The sequence below is a fragment of the Corvus cornix genome, chromosome 14 (genome assembly GCF_000738735.6).
Source record: "Corvus cornix cornix isolate S_Up_H32 chromosome 14, ASM73873v5, whole genome shotgun sequence".
Classification (NCBI taxonomy): domain Eukaryota; kingdom Metazoa; phylum Chordata; class Aves; order Passeriformes; family Corvidae; genus Corvus; species Corvus cornix.
In genome coordinates this window covers 14,502,128-14,529,803 of record NC_046344.1, presented here as the reverse complement: position 1 = coordinate 14,529,803, position 27,676 = coordinate 14,502,128, and the positions used below count along the sequence as shown (strand labels likewise).

Sequence of the window (27,676 nt, the reverse complement as noted above, 5' to 3'; positions counted from 1 at the left end):
CCTCGCTGGGAAGGAGAAGCGGAGAAGACACTGGTAATGGTGGGAGACACAGCTTGGCTTCGGGGCAGAGCCACCGCAGTCCCCGCTCCCAGCACTGGACAGGGACGGGGCTCGGCTGAGGGCCCCCCCTCACAGCCCCACAATGGCGGCCGCGCGGCGCACGCGCACCGTCCCCATGGCAACGCGGCTCCCGCGCCCCCGGCCCCGCCCCGCTCCCCTCCCCTCACTCACGGCGCCCACCGCCCCGCTCAGCGCCGGACCGGAACGCGGGCACAGCGAACCGGCGGCACTGGGACGAGCGCAGGGCCGGGGACAGCGCTGCAGGGCCGGGGACAGCGCTACGGGGCCGCGTCCTCGGGGTGCTCGCTACAACCGCCCGCCGCTAGCCCCAACCCCATTGGCTGCCCTTCGCCCCGCCCCTCACACGGGCTCCTCCCATTGGCCCGGCGCCGCGGGGGCTCTTGGGTGTTGTAGTCCGCCGCTCGGGAAGGCGGGGCGCTCCCGGCATGCCTTGCGCGGGCGGGACTAGTTCCGGCGGCGGCGCTCACTGGGGCGCCAGGTGAGGGGCAGGGACGGGACAGCGGGAGGAGCAGCAGTGGCAGCATTCACCTCTGGGGCTGGCCCCGGCCACTCCCCGTCCTCCCTGGGTCCGTGGCCGCAGCGGTTCCGACTGGCTCGCTGAAGTCTGCGATGCTGAGGCCGCGTTGCCAGCAGGGCCGCGAGGGAGGCAGGTGCGGAGATAACGCCCCTGGAGCCGTTCCGCTGTGAGGCGTTCGGTAACAGCCGTGCCGCGGCCGCTTTGGCCGCTCCCACCGCGCGGGGTCTGCCTCAGGTGCGTTGCTGTGTGACCGGAGCGTGCCCGGGCCGAGCCGTGCGGGTGCCGTGTCCGGCTGCCTTGGCGGGCACAGCCCCTGTACGGGAAATGTGCTCCCTAATGTGCCTGCTCGAGTTGTTTTGTGCCCCTTGCCTCGTTTTTCCGAGGTTGTTTGATGTGCTTTAACGTGCCTGATACTGGCAGGCTCGTGGTAGAATCACTCAGGTTGGAAATGAGCTTTAAGATCGTTGAGTCCAAGCATTAAAAGATGAAGAGCTTGGTGTATTCTGAGTATTTTCAACAGACATGGGTAGGATTAAACGCGAGTGTTGTGGGTCCAGGAATGTTTTCTCTCACCCACCTCTGGAACCTGATGTGGTTCCTGCAGCTGTGATTTGTGCCAGCTGAATCACTCAGCAGATGACACAGTGCAAAAATGAGATGTTCTGATTCTTGTTGCTGTGGCTGAGCTGATAAAAATTGCACCTAGAAGGGATGTAACAAGGCTTTTTATTCCCTCCAATAAGTTGTTGCTGGACTTAGTGGAAATAGAGCTAAGTTGGGAGCAGAAGGGGAGCGTGTTCCTGCTCTGCTCCCCACTGATGGGGCCTCATGTCCAGTCTTGGGGGCAGCCGCGATATCAGAAGGATATCTGTTGGAGAGTGTCCAAAGGAGGGACATGGGCATGGGGAAGGGTCTGAGGAGCAGCTGAGGGCGCTTGGATTGTTCAGCTGGAGAAGGAGCCTGAGGGCAGAGCTCAGCGGGGGCTGAGCAGGGAACAGGACCCAGGGAACGGCTGGAGCTGCGCCAGGGCAGGGTCAGGCTGGAGATCAGGGAAGGGCTCTTTCCCCAGAGGGTGCTGGGCACAGCCCAGGCTCCCCAGGGAATGGGCACGGCCCCGAGGCTGCCAGAGCTCCAGGAGCGTTTGGACAGCGCTGCCAGGGATGCCCAGGGTGGGGTTGTTGGGGTGTCTGTGCAGGGCCAGGGGCTGGACTAGTTGGTCCTTGTAGGTCCCTTCCCACTCCGAATATTCCATGACTCTCTGTTGTGAGCTTGATGGCTCAGTTGGAACCTCCAATAACCTCCACTCTTGTGCTGCCTTGGGTGTCGCTATTTTGGGACAGAAGGACACATGTGGATGTCACCTGTGCTTGTGGGAGGGGATGTGAGAGAGTGAATTGAGCGGAGCCTGGACCTGAGCAGTGCCTGGTGAGGGTGATTAATGGGCAGTGTTGGATTTATTCTGTGTTTGGAGGATGGTTGCTTCTCAAATCACCTCCCCTTTATTTTAGTGTGGCTCTAAGGTGTGTTTTGTTGCAGTTTTCTTACTAAGTTTATTTTTTCTCTGCCCTCTGGTTTGCTCAAACAGCAAATTCTGAATCCAGGGCAATGTGGGGTTTGCTGCCTGTTTTGTGCCCCAGCACTGTAGAGCTCTGATCCTGATAAATAGCTGTGTGCTGATGGTTTAAATTTAATAATAATAATTACAGCAGCCTCACAGGTGTCATGGCTTGACCCCAGCTGGTTACTAAGTACTAAGCTGCTGCTTTTCCCTCCTCTATCCCAGTGGGATGGGGAGGAGAATCAGAAAAGTAAAAAAACCTCATGGCTTGAGGTAAGAACAATTTGATTACTGAAGCAAAGTCAAATATAATGATAATAATAATTATAACGAGAAAATAAATAAAACCCAAAAGAAACTCAAAAGCAATATGGTTGCTCAGCACCTGCTGTCTGATTCCCATCCCATATCCAAGCTATGATTGGCCCCTCCCAGCCAACCTCCCCAGTTCATATACTGGGAGTGATGTTCTGTGGAATGGAATATCTCTCTGGCCAGTTTGGGTCAGCTCTTCCCCCCCCGGCTTCTTGGGCACCTCCTTGCTAGTAGAGCATGGGAAAGTCCTTGATTTAAGGTAAGCACTGGATAGCAGCATCCAAAACATCAGTGTGTTACCAGCATTCTTCTCATCCTAAATCCAAAATGGCCTGTGCCAGCTGCTGGGAATGAATTCTATCCCAGCTGAAACCAGGACAGCAGAGCTGAGGGAGGTCTCTAACAAATGTGAATTTGGTCACTGTGCCTGGAAGCAGGGGAACAGCCTGTGAATGTTCAGGTCTTTGTCAAACTTATTTTTAGTAACCCAATCTCCCTCAGTACTCTCATGTTTACTTTTACAGGGATTTTTGTGGCCTTTATCTGAAGTGTTCCGTGCTATGACTTGAGCTTCTTAATATCTGTTGTGGCTGCCCCTGGAGCCCTGGAAATGACCAAGGCCAGGCTGGATGGGGCTTGGAGCAACCTGGGATAGTGGAAGGTGTCCCTGCCCATGGCAGGGGGTGAGATGAGATGATCTTTAAGGTCCCTTCAACCCAAACCATCCTGGTATTCCATGCTATTATGGATTATTTTGTATTGGATGCCTGTGTCACATGTCCCCTTCAGGCCCCTCCTCTTTGGACCAGACAACCCCAAATTTTGTTTTCACCCAGGTCTTTCCATTTCAGTCTTGAGAGCTCTGATCACTCTTGTTGTTTTCCTGGAGATGGTGAGCAGCTGTCCTCACAGGTGCTTGCAGAGCTGATATCCTGCTGAAGTTCAGTCTGAGAGGAAATCTCAGAGCTTTAAAAAAATAAAAATCAAAAAGCAAATATGTAGGCAGAGCACAGGGGAGGTGTAGGAGTGAGGCTGAGTGTCCTGGATGTTCTGTCCTGTTGTTTTTGCCCTGTTGGCTGTGGATCACCTCACCACGGCTGTGTTGGTAACTTGTACCTGAGTGGGGCTGATTGTGACAAAGACTAAACACCTGAGTGGTTTATAATTAATGTACCCAGTTAACAAGAGGGCTGCAGAGAACAACAAGCTTCACTTGCACCTGGATGTGCTTCTACAAACTGCCCTGGATTTTACCTCCTTTCACTGCCTTTTGGCCTTCCTGAGACAGCTTTAATCTGTTTTAGTGAGAAACTCCTACTTTCCCCCTCATGATCCACTTCAACCCACTTAGCTCTTCTTGTGTTTTGATTGTGAGGTGTTCAGGCCTTCCACTTGTGCTCTGCATATTCTTGTCTGAGGCCTCTGGGTTGCCCAGTGCAGTACAAATTGCTGCTGTCAGGCAAAGTAGGTGCTTTTACAGATATTTTTAAAGGGAAATAATTACCAGTTGATGAAGTAGAATACACGGTGCTTTTATAGTCTTAACAAGCTGAGGATGAAGGAGGGGAAGAAAAGGAAGGTGGGAGAGAAAGGATCCAGGTGGGGAGTGAAGAGGTAAGAATTAGAGGTGTTTTCTTATACTGTAAGACAGGGGATGGTCCTTGCAAGGCAAAGACTCCCAGTTGTTGAGAAAACAGGAGTATGGTTTTGAAATGTTACAGCTGAGGGAATCTAGAGAGCAACTGCTGCTGAAAAGCCTGTTCCTGCTTTCTTTCATTCCTGACCAGTGCCGCATTTGGGATTTGCCTGACCCCAGAATGAATCAAAGCACTTAAACTGGCAAGAAGTTATCAGGAAGAAGAAAGACTTTATGTTGTTTTAGCTTATATAGAGGCACCAGGCAAACCCCAGGAGTTCTGCATGGTGGGCAGTGAGACTACAGGGAGGGGAAAGCAATTCCCATGGGATTGCCTGGAACAAGCTGCCCAGAGAGGCTGTGGATCTCCTTCTCTGGAGGTATTCAAAGCCCACCTGGGCATAGCCCTGCGTAACGTGCTCAGAAGACCCTGCTTGAGCAGGGAGGTTGGGTGAGATGACATCCAGTGGTCCCTTCCAACCTGTGCTGGAGCTGCAGCTGAAGCCCTCAGCTGCTGGATGCAGCTGTGCTGAGCAGCTCTTCATGGAGTGCCAAACAAGAACACTCTCCTGTGAGAGGTTCAAATGATGAATCTGCAATTGCTCCCCAAGGCTGGGGCTGGGATAAACCTTTCAGGCAGTCCTGGAGCTGGAGGAGCTGTGTAATTAAGTTGTGTCTGCAGGATGGGGGTGTGCTGCTGCTCCCAGTGTTTCAGCATTTTCCAGGATTCACTGAGGTGGGGCTGGGCTGTCTGTGAAGGGCTGAAACAATAAATGGGAGAAACAATCTGCTTAGAACCTGATGACAGTGGAGTGTGCACCCTCTTCAGGTGACACTGACTGCCTTTGGGAGCAGTGGACAGTTGTCGTTATTAATGACTGTGTCTTAATTTAATCAGGGCCATCCTGTAATGCAAGACAGATGGAGAAGACCAGGAATGTCTGACACATGAATTCTTAATTCTCTCCCTGCATTATAAAACATGCAGAGCAAGAATTACATCCTTTTGTATAACACTAAGCTACCTTCAGTTCTTAAATAGATGTTTGGTCTTCTCTTGCCGAAGTTATTCAAAGCTGCCTTAGGCATGTTTGGATTAGGCAGGGAGGAAATAAAGCTTCTGGAATCTTAAAATGAGATTTGAAAGATGTGGGTTTTAGCATTATTGCCTTTTATTTTTCCAGTGTATTGGAATCCCAGAGCTCCCTGCAGTAAGAGAGAACTTCCAGCAGAGTCTTCTCAGCAACTGTTACTGCCTCAGGCTGAGGAGTCGATCAAAGTTGAGGTAAGAATTTGAAACCCCACACATCTGAGCTGGCCTCACCTTCCAAGCCTGTGGCACCTTGGAGCTGTAATCCTGTGTCAGATGGGGATCAGCAGCTGAATGCTGTGCTCTGGTTTGGCTCCTCAGGGCGGGATGTCGGAGCTGAGTGACGAAGCCAGCGAGTCGGAGCTGCTGAGCCGCAGCCTCTCCATGTGGCACGGCGTCGGGCACGTGGTCTGCCGGGAGGAGCTGGATGTGCCCCTGGACCTGCACACAGCCTCCTCCGTCGGGCAGTATGAAGTGGTGCAGGAGTGCATCCAGCGGTGAGAGGGGCTGGGGGGGCACAGCTGGGGTGCCACCTGCTGCAGGTGTGGTTGTCACCAGTGCCGCACTGGTCAGGGCAACGGGGACATGTCACTGGGACTCCCAAAGGGTTCTTGGCACAAAGTTTCCAGGGGCAAATCTGTTGATAAAAATTAGCTCCTTAGTGTTTTAGTGGGAGGTGTGTCCCTTTCATGGCATGGGGGTGGAATGAGGTGGTCTCGAAGGTCCCTTCTACCCAAACCATTCTGTGATTCTGCGATTTGGGGGAGGTTGTGCTGGAGCTGGTAGAAATTCCCCTGCAGGCTTCAGTGCTAGAATTCTTTCAGTACAATGCTGATAACAAGAGTCTGCAGGAGCCAGCTGTGGTCCACAGCTCCTGCCCAGTAGTTCATGTGACTTCTTTCCTCTGTTCCTTAGTGGAGACCTGGATTTGAACCAGAGGAACTGTGGGGGCTGGACCCCACTCATGTATGCTTCCTACATCGGCCACGACAACATCGTGCACCTGCTGCTGGAAGCGGGAGTGAATGTGAACATCCCCACCCCAGAAGGGCAGACCCCCCTCATGCTGGCCTCCAGCTGTGGCAACGAGAGTGTTGCTTACTTCCTTCTACAGGTGTGTATCCCATAAAAAACAGGTAAAGCCACAGCACGTGGTTTAAATGCTCATGGTGGGATTATCCACAAGTGGCCACTTTGTGTTCTGTTGTGAGTTCAGCTTCATGGTGGGATTTGATTTAAACTCCTGGTGTCCCAGCACAGAGGGGCAGTGGCTGAAAGCCTGAGCTGTTGCTGTTGTACTGGGGATGACAAGAAAAGCAATACAGACTTCAGTCCAGAGGAAGGGAATGGAATTATTTATTAATTTCCAAACTCATTTATATAACCTGGTTTGCTTGAATGGCATAAGGTTATTGGTCCTTTGACCTTCCACCTCTTAGAATGATTGGTTAAACCCTACAACATCCATTTCAAAATATTTCTCCAGTCAGTAACATAACAAACTGTGCAGCTGCAAGATAAAGGTACTAGTTTACAAAAACCTCTCACTGTTCCCAGCCAGCGTGTGTGTGAAAGCAAGACTCTCACACGGATGCTGGCAGAAAGCTGGAAAATTTCTCTGTGATCAAGCTTTCAGCATCCACACTGAGCAGAGCAGGTGCAGTAAGGAGCATTGTCTGTTCTCTTGGCAGCAAGGGGCAGAGCTGGAGATGAAGGACATCCATGGCTGGACTGCCTTGTTCCACTGCACCAGCGCTGGGCACCAGCAGATGGTCAAGTTCTTACTGGAGAATGGGGCAAATGCCAACTGCAAGTAAGGAGGAATCTTCATTCCATTGTCATTTCATTGTCATTTGTCATTCAGTGTGAAAGCAACAGGTGGCAGATGAACACACTCCAACAGACACCTGCTTTTGTCTTCCCCCTGTACCTTAGGATGTATGGCACAGCTAATGCAGGGACAGGTGACCTGCAAACTGAATTGAAGTCTGCCCATGCTGTCCCTGTTTATTAAACTAAGATCAAGGGAAATTAGATTTACTGCTTGTTTAATGATCAGCTAAACACTGACACCTTCTGAACTCAACTGCACTTCACAAGTCTTTCTATTGATTATTTTATATACTCAGAATTCAGGCTGGTTTTTGAAGTGTGCCCTGCATTCCCATGCCTTGGTGGCTGTCATACATTTATGCACGTGGAACTGCCTGAGGGCAACAAGAGGTTCCTGCCTTATTAGCTCCTGCAAAACTGATTTGGGCTCTTAAAGGCAGACCTGCAGCTGGAAGAGTAATCTGTTGCTGTGCAGCCAATTTAGGAACACTGAATCTCCCCAGGGAATTTTACAGCAGGACAGCCAGTACATCATAGTCTGTGCTCAGCAAAGGTTGAGGGATGGAAATGCTCTGTTAGGGTATGGCAAAACTGCAGCACAGTTCAGCTGTGGTTGTACCAGTCCATGTGTCTGTTCTCTCCCCAGGGAGCCAGTCTATGGATACACACCTCTGATGGAAGCAGCTGCTTCTGGCCATGAGATAATTGTTCAGTACCTTCTCAATCATGTAAGTGTCCTGACAGTTCTCTGTGTAGCTGAAAGTCTCTGGTTCCAGCCCTCAGAGGAACTACCACAAGTTTGACACCAGACTTTTTTTGACAGTGTTATGTTTGCTCCTTGATGACAGTCACATCTGAAGTCCCAGACTTTGAGGACTGTTTCAAAAGTACCTGCTTTCTGCAGGCTGGTACCATGATTTTACACTGGCCTTGCAGGAGTAGGAGTGAGGTGTGACTGTCCAGATTTAACTGAGTAATGACTGAAGTAGAAAACAGAGCTGTAATTCTTTTATTGTATTTACAGGCTTGCATGCTCAGGCTAGTGGACATCCTGCATCCAAAAGCTTATGAGCATTCAGGGCTCTTACACGATTTGGTTTTCATCCCATTTGACTGGTTCATCTTACTGCCAGAAGGAGGCAGCAATACAAAACACTTCAGATCAAACAAACCAGTTCCCAGTGGCAGCAATGCACAAGAGCCATATGCTGGGGCTATTTGGCATTCAGGGACTGGAGAGACTGGAGACAGCTAGAAAGGCATTCAGGGTATTAGTGCTGCTTGAGCTGCCTGTCAAAAGTGAGCCTGTATTGCTGATGGAGGAGCTAAGACAATCCTTGGGGGGTTTTTTTAATATACATATGTACTTTCTATACTGCCCTCTGCCATGTGCACTTAAACAGGTATTTTTTCTGCAGGGAGTGAAGGCAGATGTCCGAGATAACACTGGAGCCACAGCACGGACCCTGGCCATGAAGTATGGCCACACCAAGATTGTGGGGCTGATAGATTTGCATGCAGCCCCAGTGCCCAAGGTCTTCTGCAGAGGTCCAGGTAACAGATGTTTTACCTCATTCACTTTGAGGTGGAACCTGAAGGGAGGTGTTTGATAGTTTGAAAGTATATTATACTGTGTATATGGGGTAGTGCTGGTGCTGGTCTATCCTGGAAATTCCAGCATTTCTGAGAATGGAAGAGGCATGAATCCAACAACTCTTGTCTGCTGGCCCCTTTCTGACCTAGTTTAGCTGTTTCACCCTCACTTTTTAACATTTCCCTTTTTCTTCCCACTGCATTTATGGGACCAGTAGCAAGTAAAGCAGGGGAATGACTTCCTGTGCTGCTAACAACCTGTGTTTGAACTACAGGCAAATATGAAGAGCTGAGTTCTTCAGATGAATCATGTTCTGCTCCCCAGAGACAGAGACCTGCTCGTAGGACCAAGGGTCCCAGCATCCACGAGGGGCCCCAGGCATTGGCCAAGATCACAGCAGTTGGGATTGGAGGAAGGAAGCATTCTCACTATGGTGAGGAGAGTTGGGAGCCTGAGGGACAGTCCCCTGAGGCCTCAAATGCACTGCAACTGTTCCTGCTACACATTTTTCCTGTTTGTTTGGGATTCATGTGTGCTTTGTACAGAACAAAGACAGCTTTGTATGATGGTGTTCACTATCCACTGTCTGGGTTAGAAAGAAAACCCCCTGAACTCTTGTCAAGGCTGGATATTCATGAGTGGGATACTTTTCTGCTCTCACCTCAATTACTGTTCCCTTGACTCTTGAGAACAGTTCAGTTTCCCTTCTTGAGACAGGCTCAAAAGTTTGAGAGCCCTTCTCAAGCTGGTGACAGGGAGGGGTCACAGTGGCCAAGAAATCATTGATCATGAGAGTGATCTTGTGAGTTTTGCCTTCCTTGATGCTTTAAATGCCTCTAAAAATGAGATTGCAAAACCTTTGCAACAGACCAAGAGAAAGATGATCCCATTTCAGACATCAGCCCCTGGATGCAGTGCTAGGAGGTTTTACTGTCTGTCATGGGTATTTCTCAGATTGGTTGCCTGGAATAACCAAGATTATGGACTTGAAAGCGTGTTCAAAGCTCAGTTCATTCTCTTAAACATAAGTCTGTGTTATCCCACAGCCTGTATTGGAGTGATACTATCAGCTTCTTAAATGCCAGTGGGATGCTCCTGGTGTTTTAGCACAGCTGCAGAGGGCTTGGTTCTGCAGGGCGTGCAGGGCTGGGAGTGGGACACAGCTGGCACCTTGCTCTCTTAAGCAGCTGCTTCTCCCCTTTTGGAATTTGGGTATAAAGAGGAGAGGGAATGCTGGAACTGCTGTTGAAGGTACATCTCTGCCATGAGGTTTCCTCTGACTACTTTCAATGTAAGCGTGTAGATGAAGTACATTTGCTGTGGGGCAATGTGAGGGAACTGCAGGAATCTGCATTTCTCAGGTGTTCTGCTTTTTAGAATGAAACCTGCCAGTTGAGAGGGCAGTCTCACATTTTGTTTTTTTTCACATCCATGAGTGGTTGCATTCTCTGCAGGAGCCTCCCTGATAACTTGCATACTAATCTTTGTTCTCCCTTTCCTGTTACACACAGAGCAGGTGCCCCCTCAGGGCTATGTCACCTTCAGCAATGATGGCAGCTGTGAGCCAGGTGTCATCAGGAACAGGGATGTCACCTCCCCAATTAATGAGCTGGATGTGGAGAGCAGCAGCAGCAGGGGTAAGTCACTGTCTCAGAACATGGTGTAGCTTGCAGTGCACAGCTGGGTGTGAGTCCAGGCCTTGGCTTCCCTTCCCAGTAAGATGCTAAGATTGGAATGTCTCTCCTAAAGGAAAGCTGGGATGGTTTAGCTACAGAAGATAAAGCTTAGCATGGTAATTTCATCAATTTGCACAAATAATCTGAAGGAGGGTGGGAGAGAGCATGGCTCTTTCCAGAAGTGTCTCTGTAGCAAACGGACTTGGGGAAAGATGACTTGTGGAGACTGTGGTATTTCTCCCTCAGGGCTCTCTTGTTTCCTGAGTGCTGCCCATGAAGCCTTTTTCTGGGTTTCCCCTCCCTTTGCACCTCCAGGAGGTTTTACTGGTAACTGTGTAAGGAAACCAGAATGTAACAAAGTTGTACTTAAACGTTTTTTCCTGTTCCTATCCAGAGGATAGTGTTTTGTCCAGCAACAGCTTGGGAACCATCAGGAGTAGCAGCAGCAGCAGCGAATGCCTGATCAGAATCCCAGGACTCAGCAGTGAAGGCTCCTTGGAAAGCAATGAGGTGGATTTTCCTTTCTCTGCCTTCAGCTTGGGCAATGCTGTCACCCTTGGGTGACTCTACTCCCATGGGAACCTGCAGGACCAGGCTGGGTGAGGAAAGGTGATGTTCCAGGGACAGGAAAACCAAGGAAGGGGAAGAGGTTGGAGGTTACTCACAGCTCACATTGGTCAAGGCAGCTCTGGGCTGCAGTACAAGAGGGCCTTTAGGTCTTGGAGGAGTCTGCACTTGTTAGCCCCAGTGATCCTGACATCTCTGCACAGTCATCCTTTCCATTCTGAGCGTGTTTTATTCCTTTTCCAGGACTCTGACCATGCCAACAGCCCCCCGAGTCGGAAACAAGCCAAGAGCTTTAAGGGCAAGGCTCGCTACAGCAACAGTGACAGCCAGTGGAGCCACTGCCTGGGGAAGGCTGGGGGCTGCAGCCAGCACCTGGTCCTTCCTGAGCCCCCGGCCTACACAGGGCCCCAGGTAACCACACAGACTTGTCCTGCAGGCTCTGTCACTGTGCCAGGCGTGGGAGGCTTTTCCAAGGTCACCAGAACATCTTGGAAAACATCAAACCTCTGCTCAAACCAAAACTCTTGTGAAACAGCAATTTCTTGTACAGGAGCTGTTTGCTGAGATGTTGCTGTTGCTTGGAGGGGTTTCCTAGACCCTTCAGGCCTGTGGGTGGGCATCACAGTTGGCAGTGGTGTGGGCTGGGGTGGATGGTGCTGTGTCATTCTGCTCTGCACTTATTAGAAGAGGCTGTGGCTGCAGCAGAGAGACCAGTCCTGGTGTGTGACTGTGGAGAAGGGCTGGGAACCACAGGAAGTTGTGGTTGCTTGTGGAACCCAGAAAGGTGTTACAACAGCACAAGGAAGCAGATGTTTATGATTAAGAGGAATGGTGATGCTTTTGTTGTGAAGGTATCAGTAAGTTTGTTTTGTCTGGGCTGCAGGACCTGGCAACATTCCTTGAGGAGATTGGGTGCCTGAAGTACCTGCAGGTGTTTGAAGAGCAAGACGTGGACCTCCGGATCTTCCTGACCCTCACAGAGAGTGACCTGAAGGAAATAGGCATCACGTGAGTGTCTGTCTTGTCCTTCCCAGCTTTCCCTTACCAACCATGTCCACCCTGGTCAGGAGGGTTTAGCTGGGGAGTGCTGCTCTCTTCAGCTGCCTCCCACACAAATTGACATCCCCATGTCCTCACTGTAACATGCTCCTGCTTCTGGAGGTACCTTTGAGAGGCCAGGACACTGCGGAGATCCTCATGGCACCCCGTTGGGCTTAGGGACAGGTGGTGCAGGGCTTGACCCCTGTCGGTTCCATCCCCCCAGGCTGTTTGGCCCCAAGAGGAAGATGACCTCAGCCATCGCGCGCTGGCACAGCAGCGCCCGCCCGCCCAGCGACGCGCTGGAGTTGGCCTACGCTGATCGGCTGGAAGCGGAGATGCAGGAATTGGCCATCCAGCTGCACAAGGTGAGGCTGCTGGGAGCTCCTCAGGGCCCTACATCCTGCAGGAAGTGATCAGCGCTGTGTTTTTGTTGTGCCTCTGATGTTTTTCCTTCACCCCAGACCATGAGTTGTAGTGGACGCAGTTGGTGTCAAGTACACCACAAGTACAGCTTATCCACTCCTCATCCTTTGTGCTCCTTTGTGTCTGTTTCCCATCCAACTGAGAGCTATAGGAGCCAGGGGCAGGAATTAAATCCCTACTCTTTTCCAGCAGTGTCATTTTTATGGTGAAGTTGTGCAGCCATCAGTGAACAGACTTGTGTTGGTTTGGGTAGTTTGGACTAATGAGTAACTTTGTAAACAGAGAGGAAGGGAGAATTGTTAACTGTGGGGCTGGGCTTGGTGTGGAGAGAACCTGTACTCAGTATACAAGCTTCATCCAGCTTCCTTTTCCACTGGAAAGGAACGTTCTGGCTGCCTAGGACATTAAAACAGCAGGGACTCCAGGGACATGTGAGAGCAGCAGGTAGGAGATGTTCAGTACTCCCAGCCTGATCCCCAGTGTGCTCTGCTGCAGAGGTGTGAAGAGGTGCAGGTGATGAAGGGCCAGGTGTGCCAGGAGCAGAAGCTGCGTGCAGTGGCTGAGAGCTGTTTGATGGAGCGGGATGAGACCTGGAATGCCATCCAGTGCCAGCTCAGAGAGGCTCAGGCCATCACCAAAGATGCTGGAGTCCTGCTGGATCAGATCAAGTAAGTCATTCCCAGGAAGTGACACTGAGACTGCTGGGAAATGGGAGTTGGGGTCATATTGGTGGTCTTACAGGTGATGCTCAGGGTAAGGCAGGAGAGCTCACCTGGTACCTGAACACATTTTGGGTCCTGCCTGACTTTCCCTAGTGGAAGGCCACAGCCACGGGAGCACACGTGAAGCTTTGGTCAGAGGCATGAGCTGTAAGTGGCCTTTTTGGGGGTGCTGCGTGCTCCTGTTTCAACTAGAAGCAACCAAAAGGCTGAGGTTTTGTGCTTACCCAGTGTCCAGGGTAAAACTTGGTGATCAGGTAAATACAAAAAGGAGTTTTTAACTCATAACCTATCAAAGGATGTGCAGTGATTTGCAAGTGAAGAATACTTTTCTTACAACTCTGTGACACCTGGCAGAAAAACCGGCCCTGTCCCACCTCCTGACATTCCTTTTACTGCCTTTGTGGTGCTTTTCTCTCTGCCCCAGTTGGACTCCTGTTACAGGCCTTGTTCTGCCCATTGATAGAACAGGGACATCCCTGAAAGTGGCATAAATCCTGCTGCTTATGGATCCTAGCCCAGAGGGAGTGGGGTCTGCTTGCTGCCAAGCCAGGGTGAGCTGAAGTTGGATCCCGAAGCTCAGCAGAGCAATATTCCCACTGCAAGGGGCAGAGCCTGACTTTTCCTCCTGACTGAGGAGCTGAGGCTGCTGTGGAAGGGCCCTGGCATGCTCTGAACAGACACTGCTTGAATTGATGGTGATGGTGATGACAGGCTTGATGTTGGTGATGACAACTTGGGTACCCCTCCTGCCTGTCCTGAGGTCTTTTCTTTTGCCCATTAGAAACCTTGGATCCGGCTTGATTCTCACACAGACCAGGCACAGCCCCTGGCTTGGGCTTCCTGCTGCTCACCCCAGCCCCTCCTTGTCTTGTCCCCCCCCGCAGCTCCTCTGTGAACAGGGCAAAGCTGGCTGTGGCTGCAGATGGGGAGCAGTGGCTGGGAGCTGAGCAGTGCCAGTGCCCCAAGCTTGGGCTGGGGCACCACTTCCTCTTCCTGGGAAGCAGCAAGGAGCAGGTTGTACCCCAGCACCTTAGAGGTGCTGCCTGGGCACCCCACGCAGGTACTGCAGGCTGTAGGAGTGTGCAGTGTCACTCCCAGCATGTCCCTGGGCCCTGCTGATGGCTGTGGTGTGGTTTGGCAGGAGCTGCCAGGCAGAGCTGTCGGCCCGGCTGGGCCCGGAGCGGGCGGATGAAGGAGCGCTGGACATGTGGGAGCGGCGCGGCACCAGGGAGAGCCGGCGGCCCGGGGAGCGCCCAGGTGAGCAGCAGCTCCAGCTGCAGAGGGGGAGCCCAGAGCAACCCCCCTGCTTGCCTTTCCTTGCTGAAAGGATGAAGTCAGACAGCTGGGAATGGGTGAGCAGCCAAACTCTTAGAGTGAGTTTAATTCTTGCTCAGGAGAAGCGTTTAAGGCTCTCAGGGCACTTGGAGTTTAACTTGCTGAGTTTCTCAGCAAGTTTTGGTTCTCAGCAAGTGGGAAGTTTTGGGGTCTGGCAGGTGTTTGTGGCTGAAAATGCAGAGCTGTAGCACAGGCCTCAGTGACAGCTCTGCTTCGTGAGCCTGTGGCTGCAGCTCAGGTTTGTTACCACCCTGTGCACTGGAGCAGGGTCTGAACCAGGAGATGTGGTTGGTTCCCTAACCCAGTTTGGAGGATTTTGCTGTTGGATCCATGGGACAAACCTCTGGCTGGGCAGGCCTGATCCAGCAACTCCTTGTCCCTAGCAGTTGGTAAATGATCCCTGGAAGTGCTCAAGGCCAGCTTGGACGGGGCTTGGAGCAACCTGGTCTAGTGAAAGGTGTCCCTATCCACAGCAGGGGGTGGAATGGGATGGACTTTAAGGTCCCTTCCAACCCAAACCATTCCATGATTCTGAGATTCTGACCTTGCTCCCTGTGCCATGTTCCTGGTGACCTGTTCTTTGCTGCCTGTCTTAGAAGTGAGACGAGTAGAGATCCTGTTGATTTCTGTCCACTACACTTAATCCCTTTAAGATTCTCTTAATAAACAACCCAGCCAGCATAAAAACGTAAATTCCTAAGTGGTAGAATTGCCAGAAAACTCCTCAGTTTGGCACAGGCAGCTGCACCTTTCTTCCTATGTGATTCAGAACCCCTAACTGGAACCCCTTAGGCTGGGGATGCTTCCCAGCAACACCCAACCCCTCGTGTGCTGTGTCCCAGAGAGCATGCAGATGGATTAACTGTGTCCTTGTCCTTGCAGTGCTGGAAGGGTGGCCACCTTCCCTGAAGTTCCTGAGCTTGCCTGAGCTGTCAGCTGTGCTGGAGGAGTGTGTGGGAGAGATGGGTAAGGTGGGAAGGGCTCTGGGCATGTGGAGGGACTCTTGTGCTGGGTGGGGTTTGGTGGTTTGGAGCGGTTGTTGGGAGACACTCCACAATCCCTGCTCCTTCAGGGAAGCTTCCAGGCGCTGGAGTTGGTGCTGGCAACTTATTCTTGCTGCAGATCTTGGGCTCTACTTCATCCCCTGGTGACAGGTCCAGGCTGAGAGATGAGGGGGGATGGTCCCAGCATCTCCTGCTGTGGAGAGAGCTGCTGGGGAAGTGGTTCCCTAATCCTGCGTCCTGTTCTCCTGGTGACAGGAATTTGTCCCAGCAACTTGCAGACAGTAGAGACACCCCTGTTTTCAGAGCAGGGAAGCAGCACAGCAGTGGCTGAGTGCAGCCTGTTCTTTCCTGTTTCCTGGCCCCTTCCTAATGCTGCTTTTCCCCTTTGCTTTGTCCTCAGGAAAAGCTCTGCAGACTGTGACTCAAAACCTCCAAAGGCTCCAAGCCCTGGGGCAGAGCGGGCAGAGCTGGCCAAAGCCATAACCAAGCCAGGAGGGTGAGTGGGAACAGCTGCCCTGCCCTGTCCCAGGCTGTGGCACTGAGGGGACACCATCCCTCACTGCCCTGTCCCCAGAGTTCACTCATAGCCCACACACAGGGCTGGGCTCTGACTCGTCCTTGTGTGCCCTCTGGTTGGTTCTCCCTTTGGAAAATCCATATCCCCCTTGTGTCTGTGTGCCCCCAGAGGGTGACTGTCCCCTTTTCCCTGGTGGCTGCAGGAATACTGACGTCGGGTGACTGTTCCACCCGGAAGCTGAGTGTGCCTGGGAGAGGGAGCACAGGGGCCGTGCCAGCAGCACCGTGGCTCTGCCGAGGGCCACCACGGCTGGCAGGGCACGGAGGAGGCCGTGGCCACCAGAGAACACAGCTGGGAGGACAAGGGACAGCAGAGGACAACAACCAGCAGCTCTTGGGGCCTGACTCAAGGTTCCCAGGATCTTTGTTTGAAAGGTTTTGGTTTGGAGGAGAAGCTCCAAGCCTGGAAGTTTTATCTGCCTTCAGCTTCCTGCAGCCCTTGTTGTTCAGGTCTGGGTGGTGATAGAAAGGTGACAGTTGCACACAGCAATCAATTCATTATCCTTTTCTGCATCCCAAGCTCCCCAGGGCCTCTGAAATGTGTCCCTGGCTCCTCCTGTGCCATGGGGATTGGCCCAGAGAATGGATCTGAGGCCATAAAAAAGGAAGTTTGTTTTGGAGGGGTGAAGGGAGTGGAGTTTGTGATGTTTTGGCTCTTTGAGCTGCAGGGGAGCTCGAAGTGCAGCCCTGTTCCTGTTGGAATGTCTGCTCTGCTGCCATCCCAGATCTGGGCTTCAAAGCCTGTTCCTCCCACCAGCCCACTCTGGTTCACTTTGGGTTCTTGCTGTCCTCAGGGGCTGGGTGTGGTCACATGTGGTGGTTTAGGAATGGCATTCACTGAAACACTCCCACCTCACTCACTGCCCCTCCTCCCCTCCTCTGGGGTGGGATGGAGAGAAGAACTGGCACAAAAGGTGAAGATCACTGATTGAAATAAAAGCAATTTACTGGAAACAGCAATGAGATAAGAAGCAGTAACAGCAACAACAGTAATAGCAAAAGTGTACAAGGTAGGTCCTGGTCCTGCAAAAATGACCCCTGGCCAGAACCAGGACATCACAGTTACTCCATCCCCAAAACCCTGGCTTTGTGGTCAGTGCTTTATGGCAGAGGTTGTTGGTCTAGTTTGCCAGGGCCAAGATCCCAGCAGGGCAGCTGTTCCCCTGGAAAGACAGGAGAGAGAAGGAAGAGCTGGGACTGTTGAGCTTCCCATGCCTCTGGCAAGCAGGGGAATGCCAAGGCAGCAGAGCAGGAACAGGGAACTCTGTCCCCCATGAGAGGTGGGCAAAGGAAGCACAGCCCAGGTGGAGCTGTGGTGCCAAGCTTTGCTCCTCACCACTGCCTGCCTTTCATTTGCAGGCTTTAGTCTTGGGAAATAGTTCTGCCAGGGCACTCTGGGGTGGGCATTGCCAAGGACAGGCAGTGCAGGAAGAGGCTGCCCTGTCCCTGGGATTGGGTGAGGGCCCTGGTGACAGGGACCTTGGTGTAAAGTGGTTTCCAGTGACTCTGTTCCCATTTATTCCTGAATCCCATAGGGGGGAAAAACACAACAATCAAAACCTGAAGTCTGAGTGAGGGCCTTGATGCATCAGGAAGTGTCCCTTTGGGAAGAGGATGGAACTGTGTGTTCCTTCTAATTTTTGGACCTTGGTTACAGATCCCAAATACAAAAACCCATCCAGCTCCATCTTTTGAGCTGATCACCCCTCCTGATGAGCTGCCTGAGTCCCCTTAGGCAGGGGTGACACCTGCTCTGCCTGGGGTGTCTCTGCTTCCTGGGGACAGTCCCTGTCCCAAAGCAGGCAGGTGTGGCCCTCTCAGCTGTGCCCCATGTGCCTGGCAGTGTCCCCCCCTCTGGGGTGCTGCTTCCTGCCTGTGGTTACCCTCCACCCTCACCACAAGGCACTCGTTTTTCATCTTGAGAAAATGCCATGGAGCACATGGGCACTCAGTGCCAGCTGCAGGACAGGGCTGCAGGAGCTTCACCCTGCAGAGTTTGGATGAGGTGGAGGGAATTCTCCTCATGCAGCATCCCTGGAGACTGCTCAGAGGCTGTGCTGGGAAGAGTGTTCAGGGCTTTGTCCCTCATTCCATGTCACTGGAGGATAGGTGGGCAGTGCCAAGGTCTCTCCCTGGCCTTGGTGGTGCCTCTGGCTGCACTAGTACAGGATTGTTAGTGCTGTTTCCCTTGAATTTAAGGCAAAGTCCCCCAGAAGATCCTAAGGGAAAGGGCCTGGGGACACCTGGAGAGCCAAGGAAGCCCTGGCTCAGCAGTGCCTTCAGAACTGGGGGGCTGTGCAGAACAGGAAGGTGACTACAGGGATGTGGGGGCTGGCTTTGCCAAGTCTGAGGCTGGAAAAAAGGGGGTTTGAGGGATAACATGATCTATCCAATAGATTAGAATGCTTGGGAAAAGGAGGGAGACATTGGCTGTGTGTGTGAAAGAAAAAGGCCCCAAATAGGTGCTGTAGGAGCCCAGGTGTAAAGGCTTCAAGGGGTGTGAGGGCAGACAAGGGGACAGCAGGGAGGGGATCTTCTACCAGAGAGTATCCCTGAGGAGGCAATTCCTTAAATGCAGGATGTGAAGCAGCATTCCTTGCAGCCAGCGTGGCTGTGCAGGCAGCAGGAGTCTGGTGCTACCCTGAGGTGAGCTGTCCAAGAAAAATAGCATTTGCTGACTTGGATAAATGAATAAAACCTGAACAGCCTGGCTGTGGTGTGTGGGTCTCTCTGGAAGGGAGAAGGGACAGGACAAGGGGCAATGACTCCTTACTCCCAGCAGGCAGGGCTAGATGGGATAGTGGGAAGGAATTGTTCCCTGCGAGGGTGGGCAGGCCCTGGCACAGGTTGCCCAGAGCAGCTGTGGCTGCCCCTGGATCCCTGGCAGTGTCCAAGGCCAGGTTCGATGGGGCTTGGAGCAGCCTGGGATAGTGGAAGGTGTCCCTGCCCATGGCAGGGGTGGAATGGGATGAGCTTTAAGGTTCTTTCCACCCCAATCCATTCTGGGATTCAGCTGTTTGGAGCAGAGAGAAGCAGCAGGCTCTGCTTGCTGAAAAATAAATATTTATTTACATCTGCAAAGAGAGTTAATGTGTAAAATGGTCTCATGGGGGTTCCATTGATCCAGGACCCTTCCTGTGTGCCTCCAGCCTGGTCCAGCCTCTTGGCTTTGTGTGCTCACGGCAGCCCCTCCGTGAGGCAGGGGGAGAGGCTCCCCCGCCCCATCAGGGAAGGGGCAGGACCTGGGGCCCCTCCTGTGTCCATGGGCATCTCCTGGAGCATCCCAGCTGCTTCCTCCGGCCTGGAGGGGACTTTTGTGCATGGCAGAGGAAGGAATGGGGTGGGAACAGGCACTGGCAGTGTGTCCGTGCTGCTCCTGCGGGTCAGAGCGAGGGGCTGGGTGCTGAGGGGGTCTCCAGCTGCTCTGGGCTCCTCCAGGACAGCACAGGAGCAGGGCAGGAGGGCAGCCAGGCACAGGCAGCCTTGCTCAAACCACACCACCTCAGATGCTTCCCTTGCTCCTGGGCTTCCTGGGAGCCACAGGCTGCTTGGCCAGGGTGGGATGATGCTTTGGCACCCCCCTGGAAAGCAGACTCCCAGGATTTTGGCCTTTGGCCAGAAAAATGGTTCCTGAGCCCCTGCCAGGCCTGGAAATCCAGCTTTCCCTCCACAAAGCAGGAGGAGGCTGGGCTGGATGCTGGATGTGGGTGGTGGGGCTCTGCTCCAGTGAGTTGCTGCTCTCAAATCCTTCACTCCCAAGTGCTTTTGAGGCTCCATCCTTGGCTCTGCCCATGGCCAGGGGGGACCGGGGGGGGGTTTGTGCAGCTGCAGAGCAGTGAGGAAGGGATGGGTGCTGCTGTTCTATGTTGGTGATGGGGGTGGGGAGGGAGTGCTGAAGCAGCCCTTTGCTGTGAAGAGCTTTACAGGGTGGCTGTGGCTGTCTGGGAGCTGCCAGGGTGCTGGTGAGATGGTCCTGGGGTGGGACACAGGGGAGGACAGGGAGGCCCTGGATGTGGTGTGGCCCAGGGTGCAGGATTTGGGCAGCAGCTCCTCTTCCTACTGCTGAGGATCAGGCTCCTTCCGGCTGCTGGGATCCCACAGCTGCCCAGGTGGGTGTGGGTGTTCCAGGGGTTCCCTGTGTGGAAGGTGTCCTGGGGTGGCTGCCAGGTTCTGCTGCTGCACAGGCAGTGGGAAGAAGCAGCAGGCACTGCCCACGCAGCCCCTGGGCACAGGCTGAGGGGACAGCGATGCCTGGCAAGAGCCAGGGCTGCCATCTCCCACTTGGGTCGCAGCAGGGATGTCCCTTCCAGCAGCTCCAGTGTGGCACAGCCAGACACCAATCCCAGCCTGGCCATCCTGGGTGGGCACTGCCCAGCACAGCTTCCTGCAGCCTCCTGCCCTCCAGCCAGGCCCCGTGGCCACCGTGGCCAGCAGGGCCTCTGCCCTGGCTGGTCACCACCTCAGTGGGCACAGCAGAGCACTGGGTGGTCGAGCTTCCAGAGCTGCCACTTCTTCTTCATCTCGGACTTCACCTGCCACGTGGGAGGGAGCAGGGGCTTATCCCTGGCTGTGCCCTCCCTGCAGGCACAGCCTGGGGCGGGGAAGGCAGGCAGGAGGGGCCGTGCCAGGTGCAGGGACAGGAACAGGGACGTTACCTCCTTGTTGGCAAAGCAGTACAGCACGGCCACCAGGAAGCCCTGCAGGGAGAGCTGGGAGTGAGCCCCCCCTGCCATCCCTCTGCTGCGCTGGGATGGGCTTAGGCTCCCCCCAGGCCACTTCTGGGTGCCCTTAGGGCTGAGGTCCCCCTGGCACCGCTGCCTCAGGGAGCGCGGGAGGCACCACCACGCTCTCAAGGGCAGAGGGTGGCAGAGACAGTGTCGCCCTTCCCATGGAAGCACCACACGGAGAACAAGCTGGAAGAGGCACCCCCTGATCTTTGCTCTATGGTGTGCCCAGAGCAAGGACTTGTTTCACTCCCGCCTCACCTGGAAGGAGTTGAGGAAGAGGGTGAAGAACACCTTGATGTAGCGCAGGATGCCCGTGGTTTGCTCGTCGGTGGCGAAGATGAAAACGACCTCGTGGATCCCGAAGAGGGGGATGAGGGTCAGGGTCGCTTTGGCCAGCCTGGAGGAGAGTAAGGGGACCCCAAAACTCCCAGTTAATCCCAGGGTGGTTGTTTAAGGATGTGTGAGGTGGAGGAGAGGCATGGGTGGGATGTGGAGGTGGTGTTTTCCCGTTATCCCAAACTGTCCCTGCCCCTCTCCCGGCCCACCTCAGCTTGTAGTCAGCGTAGCCCTTCTGGTTGGCCCGGAGCTTGGCCAGGATCACCTTGAGGATCCGCATGAAGATGAGCAGGTTGATCTGGGAGGGAGAGACAGGGCAGGGGCATGCAGAGCCCAGCACCCCCACCCTGGCTGGGGCACTCAGCCAGCAGGAGATGGCACCCCCTGTGCTGCCAAGGCTGCTGCTGCCCTTCCTTCCCTCCTGCCATCCCAACATCCCGGCTGGGAAGCAGCAGGGGCCACCCCCAGCCCCTTTCTCTGGGGTTCAGCCCCCCAGCTTCCTTCATGAACCCCCAGAACCTGGGAGTCAGCAAATTGCTGAACCCCCTGTGCATTTGGCTGGTCCTTGCAGGCCAACTCTCCCTCCTGGCCTCTGCTGGAAACTCCCCTGGGGATCACAGCCCTGCCCAGGCCGGGAGCAAGGGGCTGAGCTGCTGTTATCCAAAAGGTCCCGGGGCTGGCAGCTGTTCCCTACCAGGGAGGCGAGCAGGATGGGGATGCGGATGATCCACCAGTAAGCCATGTTCTCGTTCAGTGCCCAGCACCTGCCAGGGAGACACAGAGAGCAGCACCATCACCCTGTGCTGGGGGCAGGATCATCCAAGAGCTCTCCAGCCCCAGCCAGGCGCCTCAGGGACCCTCAGCAGCCTCTGAGCATCCGAGTAGGATCTCCATCCACCCACCCACCCACCCATCCATAATCCATCCATCCCTCCATCCAGCCATCCTTCCATCCCCACTCACTCTGCATTCTCCTTCAGGTACTTGGCGGCCATCCAGGGCACCACGAACACCACGGGGGTCCCTGCAAGTCACACAGCAAACCCTGTAAAACCAAGCACCCTCCTGAGCTGAGAAACCACCCCTGTGATGGGGGGGCACTGTGGGGACACCCGGGGTCGGCAGAGCCCCCACCCCTCACTCTCCTGGTCCCACGGTGCCCCCGACACCGGGCACTGCCCCCTCCCCGCTGCGCGTCCGGGTGGCCCCTACCCCAGCCCAGGTAGAGGTAGAGCCTGTAGTAATTCTTCTCGGAGAACACGGCCCCGATGAGCAGCTTGTAGAGGTAGACAGCTTCCACCAGGAACCAGTAGTGGTTGGCCAGGATGCAGTACTGCATCAGCACCTGCGCTGCACGGCACCCCAGCGCTGCCTGCCATGGGAGAGCCACCGTGGGGCTGGCTGTGCCCATGGGGCACCCCACAGCTCACCCACAGGGACCAGGCACCCCAGGAGCTCATCCACCAGGTGTATGGTGCTGCACAGGCACCCCCAAGAGCTCATACCGCAGGTGTATGGTGTTATACAGGCACCCCAAGAACCCTGAGAATTCCCCTATGGGTGCCCTGAGAGCTCACCCAGCAGCTGCACAGGCACCCCAAGAGCTCACCCACAGAGCACAGGTGCCCCAAAAGCTCAGCCACAGGGCATGGGCACCCCTAGAGCTGGCCCAGAGGGTGCACAGGCAGCACAGGCACTCCCAGACCTCACCCATCAGGGGCATGGGCGGCACAGGCACCCCAAAAGCGTGTCCACCGGGTGGATGGGCACCCCAGGATCATGCACAGGTAGCCCAAGACCTCATCTATCAGATGCATGGGCAGCATTGGCACCCCAAAAACTCACCCACCGGGTGTCTGGGGCTGCATGGGCACCGACCCCCCGCACACCCCTGCCCTGGGCGAGGGTCCCCACGCTGCCACCAGCCCAGCACTCGCCTCGTGGCTCAGCAGAGCCTCCCAGTCAGCCACCTGCACCAGCTCCACGCCCCAGCGCCGCTCCAGCAGCGCGTCCTTCACCATCACCGAGGTCGCCCGCAGCCCGAAGGAGGCGAACAGGTTGGCGTGGATGTAATTCCTGGTGCAGCGCAGGTTCCTGCAGGAGCCGGGGTCAGGCAGGGCCAGCGCAGCTGGGAGGGAGCGGGGGCAGGGCCGCGTCCTACCTGAAGACGGTGAGGACGAGCAGGGCGGAGATGAGGGTGAGCAGCGACAGCGAGTACCCCACGGTGTAGAGAACCTTGAAGCTCAGCATGAGCCGGCGGGCGCCTTCCTGCAGGTGGGCACAGCACCAGGGAGCCCAGGTGGGAGCCATGTCCACCCCTGGCCAGGCTGCCCTGGCCACCCCTGGGGTCCCAGCCAGGGTCCCACCTCCTCAGCAGTGACCTCCAGCTCATCCTCGCACTGGGAGTAGTCCCTCCAGGGCTGGCTGCCGTTCACTGTCACCCACTGGCCGTCGGTGCCACACCTGCGGCTCACCAGCCCGTGCTTCACTGCGGACACGAAGCACCCACACAGTCCCTCAGGCTGCCCCAAATCCCTCCCCTGGGATGATGGATCTGACCCTGCTCAGCCCCAAAGACCCTGTCCCAGGGCAGGCACGGGCAGGGCGTGAGCTGGCTCTGCTCTGAGTTCCTTTACCCCCGGTGTGCTCATGGGTCCCTCTGCCCCTGTCAGCGGGCAGGAGGGGAACCCCGAGAGCCTCTCCACCCCCAGCACGGCTCAGCCCTGGCTTCCAGCTCCAGGGTGGCAGGAGGGCATCCTCACCTTTCTCAAACCAGGGCAGGTAGAAGGGGCAGGAGACGTTGACGGCGGTGCCGGGGCTCCCGTCGGGCCAGCAGGCGTACATGTCAAATGTCCTGTTGCAGAACAGCCCTTCCGAGGGCAGGGACAGGGACAGCCAATGGTCAGATGCTGGTGGCACAGCCACATCGAACCCTGCCATCCCAGCGCCTCCGAGGGGGCTGATGCCACCCTGAAAGGGGCCCACGTGCCCCACACCAGCCTCAGCCCCCCAGGGCATCCCAGCCCTGGGTATCCCATCTGAGATGTGGAGATCCTCGTCAGTCCCTTGGCTCACCCTCCGTGGGTGACCGGAGCAGAGGATGCTGGAGGAGGGATAAACCCCAGCCCCGGCTCTGTGTGCCCCATGTCTGACCCCGAGCTGGGCACGGCCGGCTACCTGCCGGGTAGGGCTCGCTCGCCATCCTCCTCAGGCACTCGTCACGGTACCGCAGCCACTCCTCGAAGGTCTTCTCCAGCACCTTGGCCCCGCCGTGCTGCAAGCCCAGAGCCGGGTCAGAGCACCCTGACTGCCCCCATGAACTGCTGCCACATCCTCGGGACGGGCAGGAACCCAGCACGGAGCCGGGATGGAGCCGCCACGCAGGGGTCAGAGCCCGGCAGTGCCAACCCCGCTGCCCCCCGGCCCCAGCGCGGCCCTCACCGGCACAGAGAACAGGCACAGCCAGGCAAGCTGGACAAGGCTCCGCAGGGATCCAGCTCCAAGCATGTCCCTCATGGCTGCTCCCAGCCTGACCAGTGCTCCCAGCGCCGGGGTGCGTCTCAGGCTGGGCCGGGGACTGAGATCCTGGTGAGAGGAGGAGGAATGGGGACGGCTCGGCTCTGCCAGCCACCAACCCCCGGTGGAGGCAGAGATGTGCTTCCCAGGGCAGCAGAGGAGAAGATCCTGGGCACGTCCTGGGCTGCCACAGCTCCGGCTCGCTTCCCTGATGGAGCCAAAACCTCGGGGAGCACCAGGCAGAGCAGCGAGGGTGTAAATGGATCACACGCCTCGGACGAGCCTGGTCAGCTTCCACCACCCACCGCTGCCATCCCCGAGGGGAGCAAACGCCATCGTGACAGCCGATGTGACAGCCCCAGCGCCACCGCTGCCCCCCAGCAGGTAGCTGGCACCCCTGGGTGACTCGGGAAGGGGCTGCAGGGACAGGAGGCAGCGAGACCTCTCTGGGGTCCCCTGGGCCCCCACCCCAGCCAGGCTGGGACCCCCAAACCAGCTGCACCCCACCACCTCCGGCCCCGATCCTGCTCGCAGAGACCCCTCACAGCCCAGCCGGGGGCTCGGGGGAGGAGCGGCTCGGTCACTCCGGGGCTCCCCACTCCTCCCGGGGCTCCCCATCGCTCCAGGCTGGACAACCCCAGCCCGCCCCCTCCTCACCCCCCCCAGCACGGACTCCCGGGTTTGTCCCCCCACGAGGGTCCCCAGCCGGTCCCGCTCGGTGCCTGAGGGGGTCCCGGGGCTCCGCCGCTTCCTCTGCCCGCTTACCCGGCTCTGTGGGACCGGCAGTCCCGATGTCCCGGTGTTCCCGGTGTTCCCGGTACACCCGGTGTTACCGGCAGCCTCGGCAGTGCCGGTGTTTCTGGCAGCCCCAGTGTTCCCGTTGTTCCCGGTGTTCCCGGTGTTCCCGGTGTCACGGGCAGCCCCGGTTCCGCGAGGTGAACGCGGCGGTGACCGAGCGGCGTCTGCGGCGGAGCCGCCTCCTGCCAGCGCCGTGCCCCGACGGGAGGGGGTTTTTGGGGGGGCTTAGGGGGAGTTCGGGGGCCGCACCGCCTCCCGGGGCTCCGGACGCCCAGTGAGAGGCGGGGGGTCCCGGCGCTGCTGCCCCCGCGCCCGCGGAGCTCCAACACGGACCCACGGAGCCCCCAGGAATCACACAGGGATGGGGGTCCAGGTCCAGCCCCTTCGGGAGTCCCTGGTGGAATCACACAGGGATAGGGATGGGGGTCCAGGTCCAGCCCCTCTGACAGTCCCCAGCTGTATCACACGGGGACAGGGATGGGGGTCCAGCCCTCAAACTGTGGGTCACAGGGACTGGATCAAGGATCCAGACCCTTTCAGTCTCCCCCAGAGCCCCCATCACACAGCCCCAGGGAAAGTCCTTCACCTCCCAGGCTCGGTGTCCCTCTGGCTGTCCCCTGGGCTGGGTGCTGTGAGGTGCTAGCATGGTGACAGCCCCCGTGCAGGCAGGGTGGGCTGCGGGGGCCACCCTCCCCTGGGGACCAGGAGGCCCTGGGGACAGTACTGGATCCAGCACGGGGACACAGCCTGTGACATCCATGGGTCCCTTCATCCAGCCAGGGGACCTTCAAGGGCAGGGATGAGCCACGGGACAAGCCTGGTGGCCCCGGTCCTGCTGCTTTCCCAGCACCCAACGTGCCAGCAGTGGGGAGGGAGGGGGTCTGTGCTGGGGCAGGGCTGGGGAAGGTGGTTTCCCCATCAGTGGAGCGGGGGAGATTCCCCTGGGGTCCCCCAAATTACCAGCAGTGCAGCCCTGCCAGGCTCCCACCTCCCTCCTAGTGCAACTGGGCGTCCCTCCGTGCTGCAATGCTGATGCCCACCACCCTGCCCTGCAGCAGGATGGGGTTCATACCCCAAAACTAGCGGAATGCACCAGAAAATGCATTTATTTTGCAAAAATCAGATGTTTGCCTCGAAGCTGCTGCAGTAGGCTGGGAGCAGACACAGGAGCCAGACGGATGAGGAGTCACAGCTGTTGCTCCAGTGATGCGAGCGGCGTCTGGTTATTCAAAGTGACAAATAACCGATGGCAGAGCAGCCCAGGGTAAGGATTGGCTGTCTGGGGGGAAAATGAGCCTCAGGTGTCTCCCCCAGCATGAGCCAACACCACGGTGTTCGCTCATTAACAGAGTATGGACTTTGGACAAAGGCCTGGAGGGACAGGACACAGGGAATGGCTTCCCACTGCCAGAGGGCAGGGATGGATGGGATATGGGGAAGGAATTGTTCCCTGGCAGGGTGGGCAGGCCCTGGCACAGGGTGCCCAGAGAAGCTGTGGTTGCCCCTGGATCCCTGGCAGTGTCCAAGGCCAGGCTGGATGGGGCTTGGAGCAACCTGGGACAGTGGAAGGTGTCCCTGCCTATGGCAGGGGTGACACTGGATGGGCTTTAAGGTCCCTTCCAACACGAACCATTCCATGATAACATGGCCCTGGGGCACTCATGGAGGATGATTCTGGCCACATCCCCCTTCCCAGACACAGACACTGCACGTGTTCACCCACAGATCTCCCTGTGTGAATCCATCTAATGGCAGCAGGAGCACTGGGTGGGCTCCACAAGGATGCTGGATTTGGGGGACAGCCCAGGGCTGCAGCATGTGGATGCCATTCCCTGGAGAGGAATCACAAAACTCCAGACGTTATTGTCCCGGTGTGGTCCATCTGGATGGGATTTTTTCCCTGGTCCCTTGAACAGGGACATGAGGAACGAGCTGTTCCTCTCCATATTGATGCATTTCAGGCGAGGTCTCCATAGCGACTGCAGCGCTCATGGCTCAGCCGGGGCCGGATCCCAATCCATGGGGTGCTCAGAGCCAGCTGGAGCCACGGGAAGAGGGGCTGGGACAGCACCCCACTCCCAACAGCCGCTGTGCTGCCGGGGTGGGCTTGGGACACAGCTGTCACCAAGGACACACAACTGGGAAATTTATTTATTAAAGGTGATGTTCACCATCAGAGCTGGGAAAATTGTCCCAGAATGGTCTCGGGCGTTGAAGCTGTTGGTGCTTCTTGGGCAACCTGAGAGCTGCAGGGGTGCTCAGGGAGAGGAGAGCATCCTCCAGTGTCCTGCATGGACACTGAGTCGTGGAATTGTTCGGGTTGGAAACGCC

At 56.0% G+C, this 27,676-nt stretch overlaps 2 protein-coding genes across 4 annotated transcripts; one reads left to right on the top strand and one right to left on the bottom strand.

Annotated features, from left to right (window-relative positions):
* Positions 1 to 497: 497 nt before the first annotated feature.
* Positions 498 to 18,680, top strand: ANKS3 (ankyrin repeat and sterile alpha motif domain containing 3). Of its 3 annotated transcripts, none has more exons than XM_039560481.1 (18): positions 498 to 559; positions 5,292 to 5,392; positions 5,519 to 5,694; positions 6,113 to 6,311; positions 6,889 to 7,010; positions 7,677 to 7,758; positions 8,449 to 8,584; positions 8,899 to 9,057; positions 10,136 to 10,261; positions 10,695 to 10,810; positions 11,111 to 11,278; positions 11,751 to 11,875; positions 12,132 to 12,273; positions 12,827 to 12,999; positions 14,195 to 14,310; positions 15,271 to 15,354; positions 15,793 to 15,888; positions 16,112 to 18,680. In XM_039560481.1, the coding sequence occupies exons 3-17, from the start codon at positions 5,525 to 5,527 to the stop codon at positions 15,873 to 15,875; spliced, it is 2,001 nt and encodes a 666-aa protein (XP_039416415.1). In that variant the 5' UTR covers positions 498 to 559; positions 5,292 to 5,392; positions 5,519 to 5,524; the 3' UTR covers positions 15,876 to 15,888; positions 16,112 to 18,680. The 3 variants fall into 3 exon arrangements, with proteins under 3 accessions (XP_039416415.1, XP_039416414.1, XP_039416413.1); XM_039560480.1 differs by having other exon boundaries at positions 511 to 731; XM_039560479.1 differs by having other exon boundaries at positions 511 to 832.
* A 334-nt stretch (positions 18,681 to 19,014) lies between these two features.
* On the bottom strand, positions 19,015 to 25,516 carry LOC104684665 (glucagon receptor-like). The gene is made up of 14 exons (XM_039560697.1): positions 25,313 to 25,516; positions 24,473 to 24,616; positions 24,209 to 24,305; positions 23,794 to 23,901; positions 23,398 to 23,519; positions 23,193 to 23,299; positions 22,965 to 23,125; positions 22,244 to 22,399; positions 21,995 to 22,055; positions 21,726 to 21,795; positions 21,241 to 21,329; positions 20,954 to 21,092; positions 20,624 to 20,665; positions 19,015 to 20,500 (listed from the first exon to the last, which is right to left on the bottom strand). Exons 2-14 carry the CDS (start codon positions 24,545 to 24,547, stop codon positions 20,429 to 20,431), a joined length of 1,299 nt encoding a protein of 432 aa, XP_039416631.1. The 5' UTR covers positions 24,548 to 24,616; positions 25,313 to 25,516; the 3' UTR covers positions 19,015 to 20,428.
* Between the last annotated feature and the right edge of the window lie 2,160 nt (positions 25,517 to 27,676).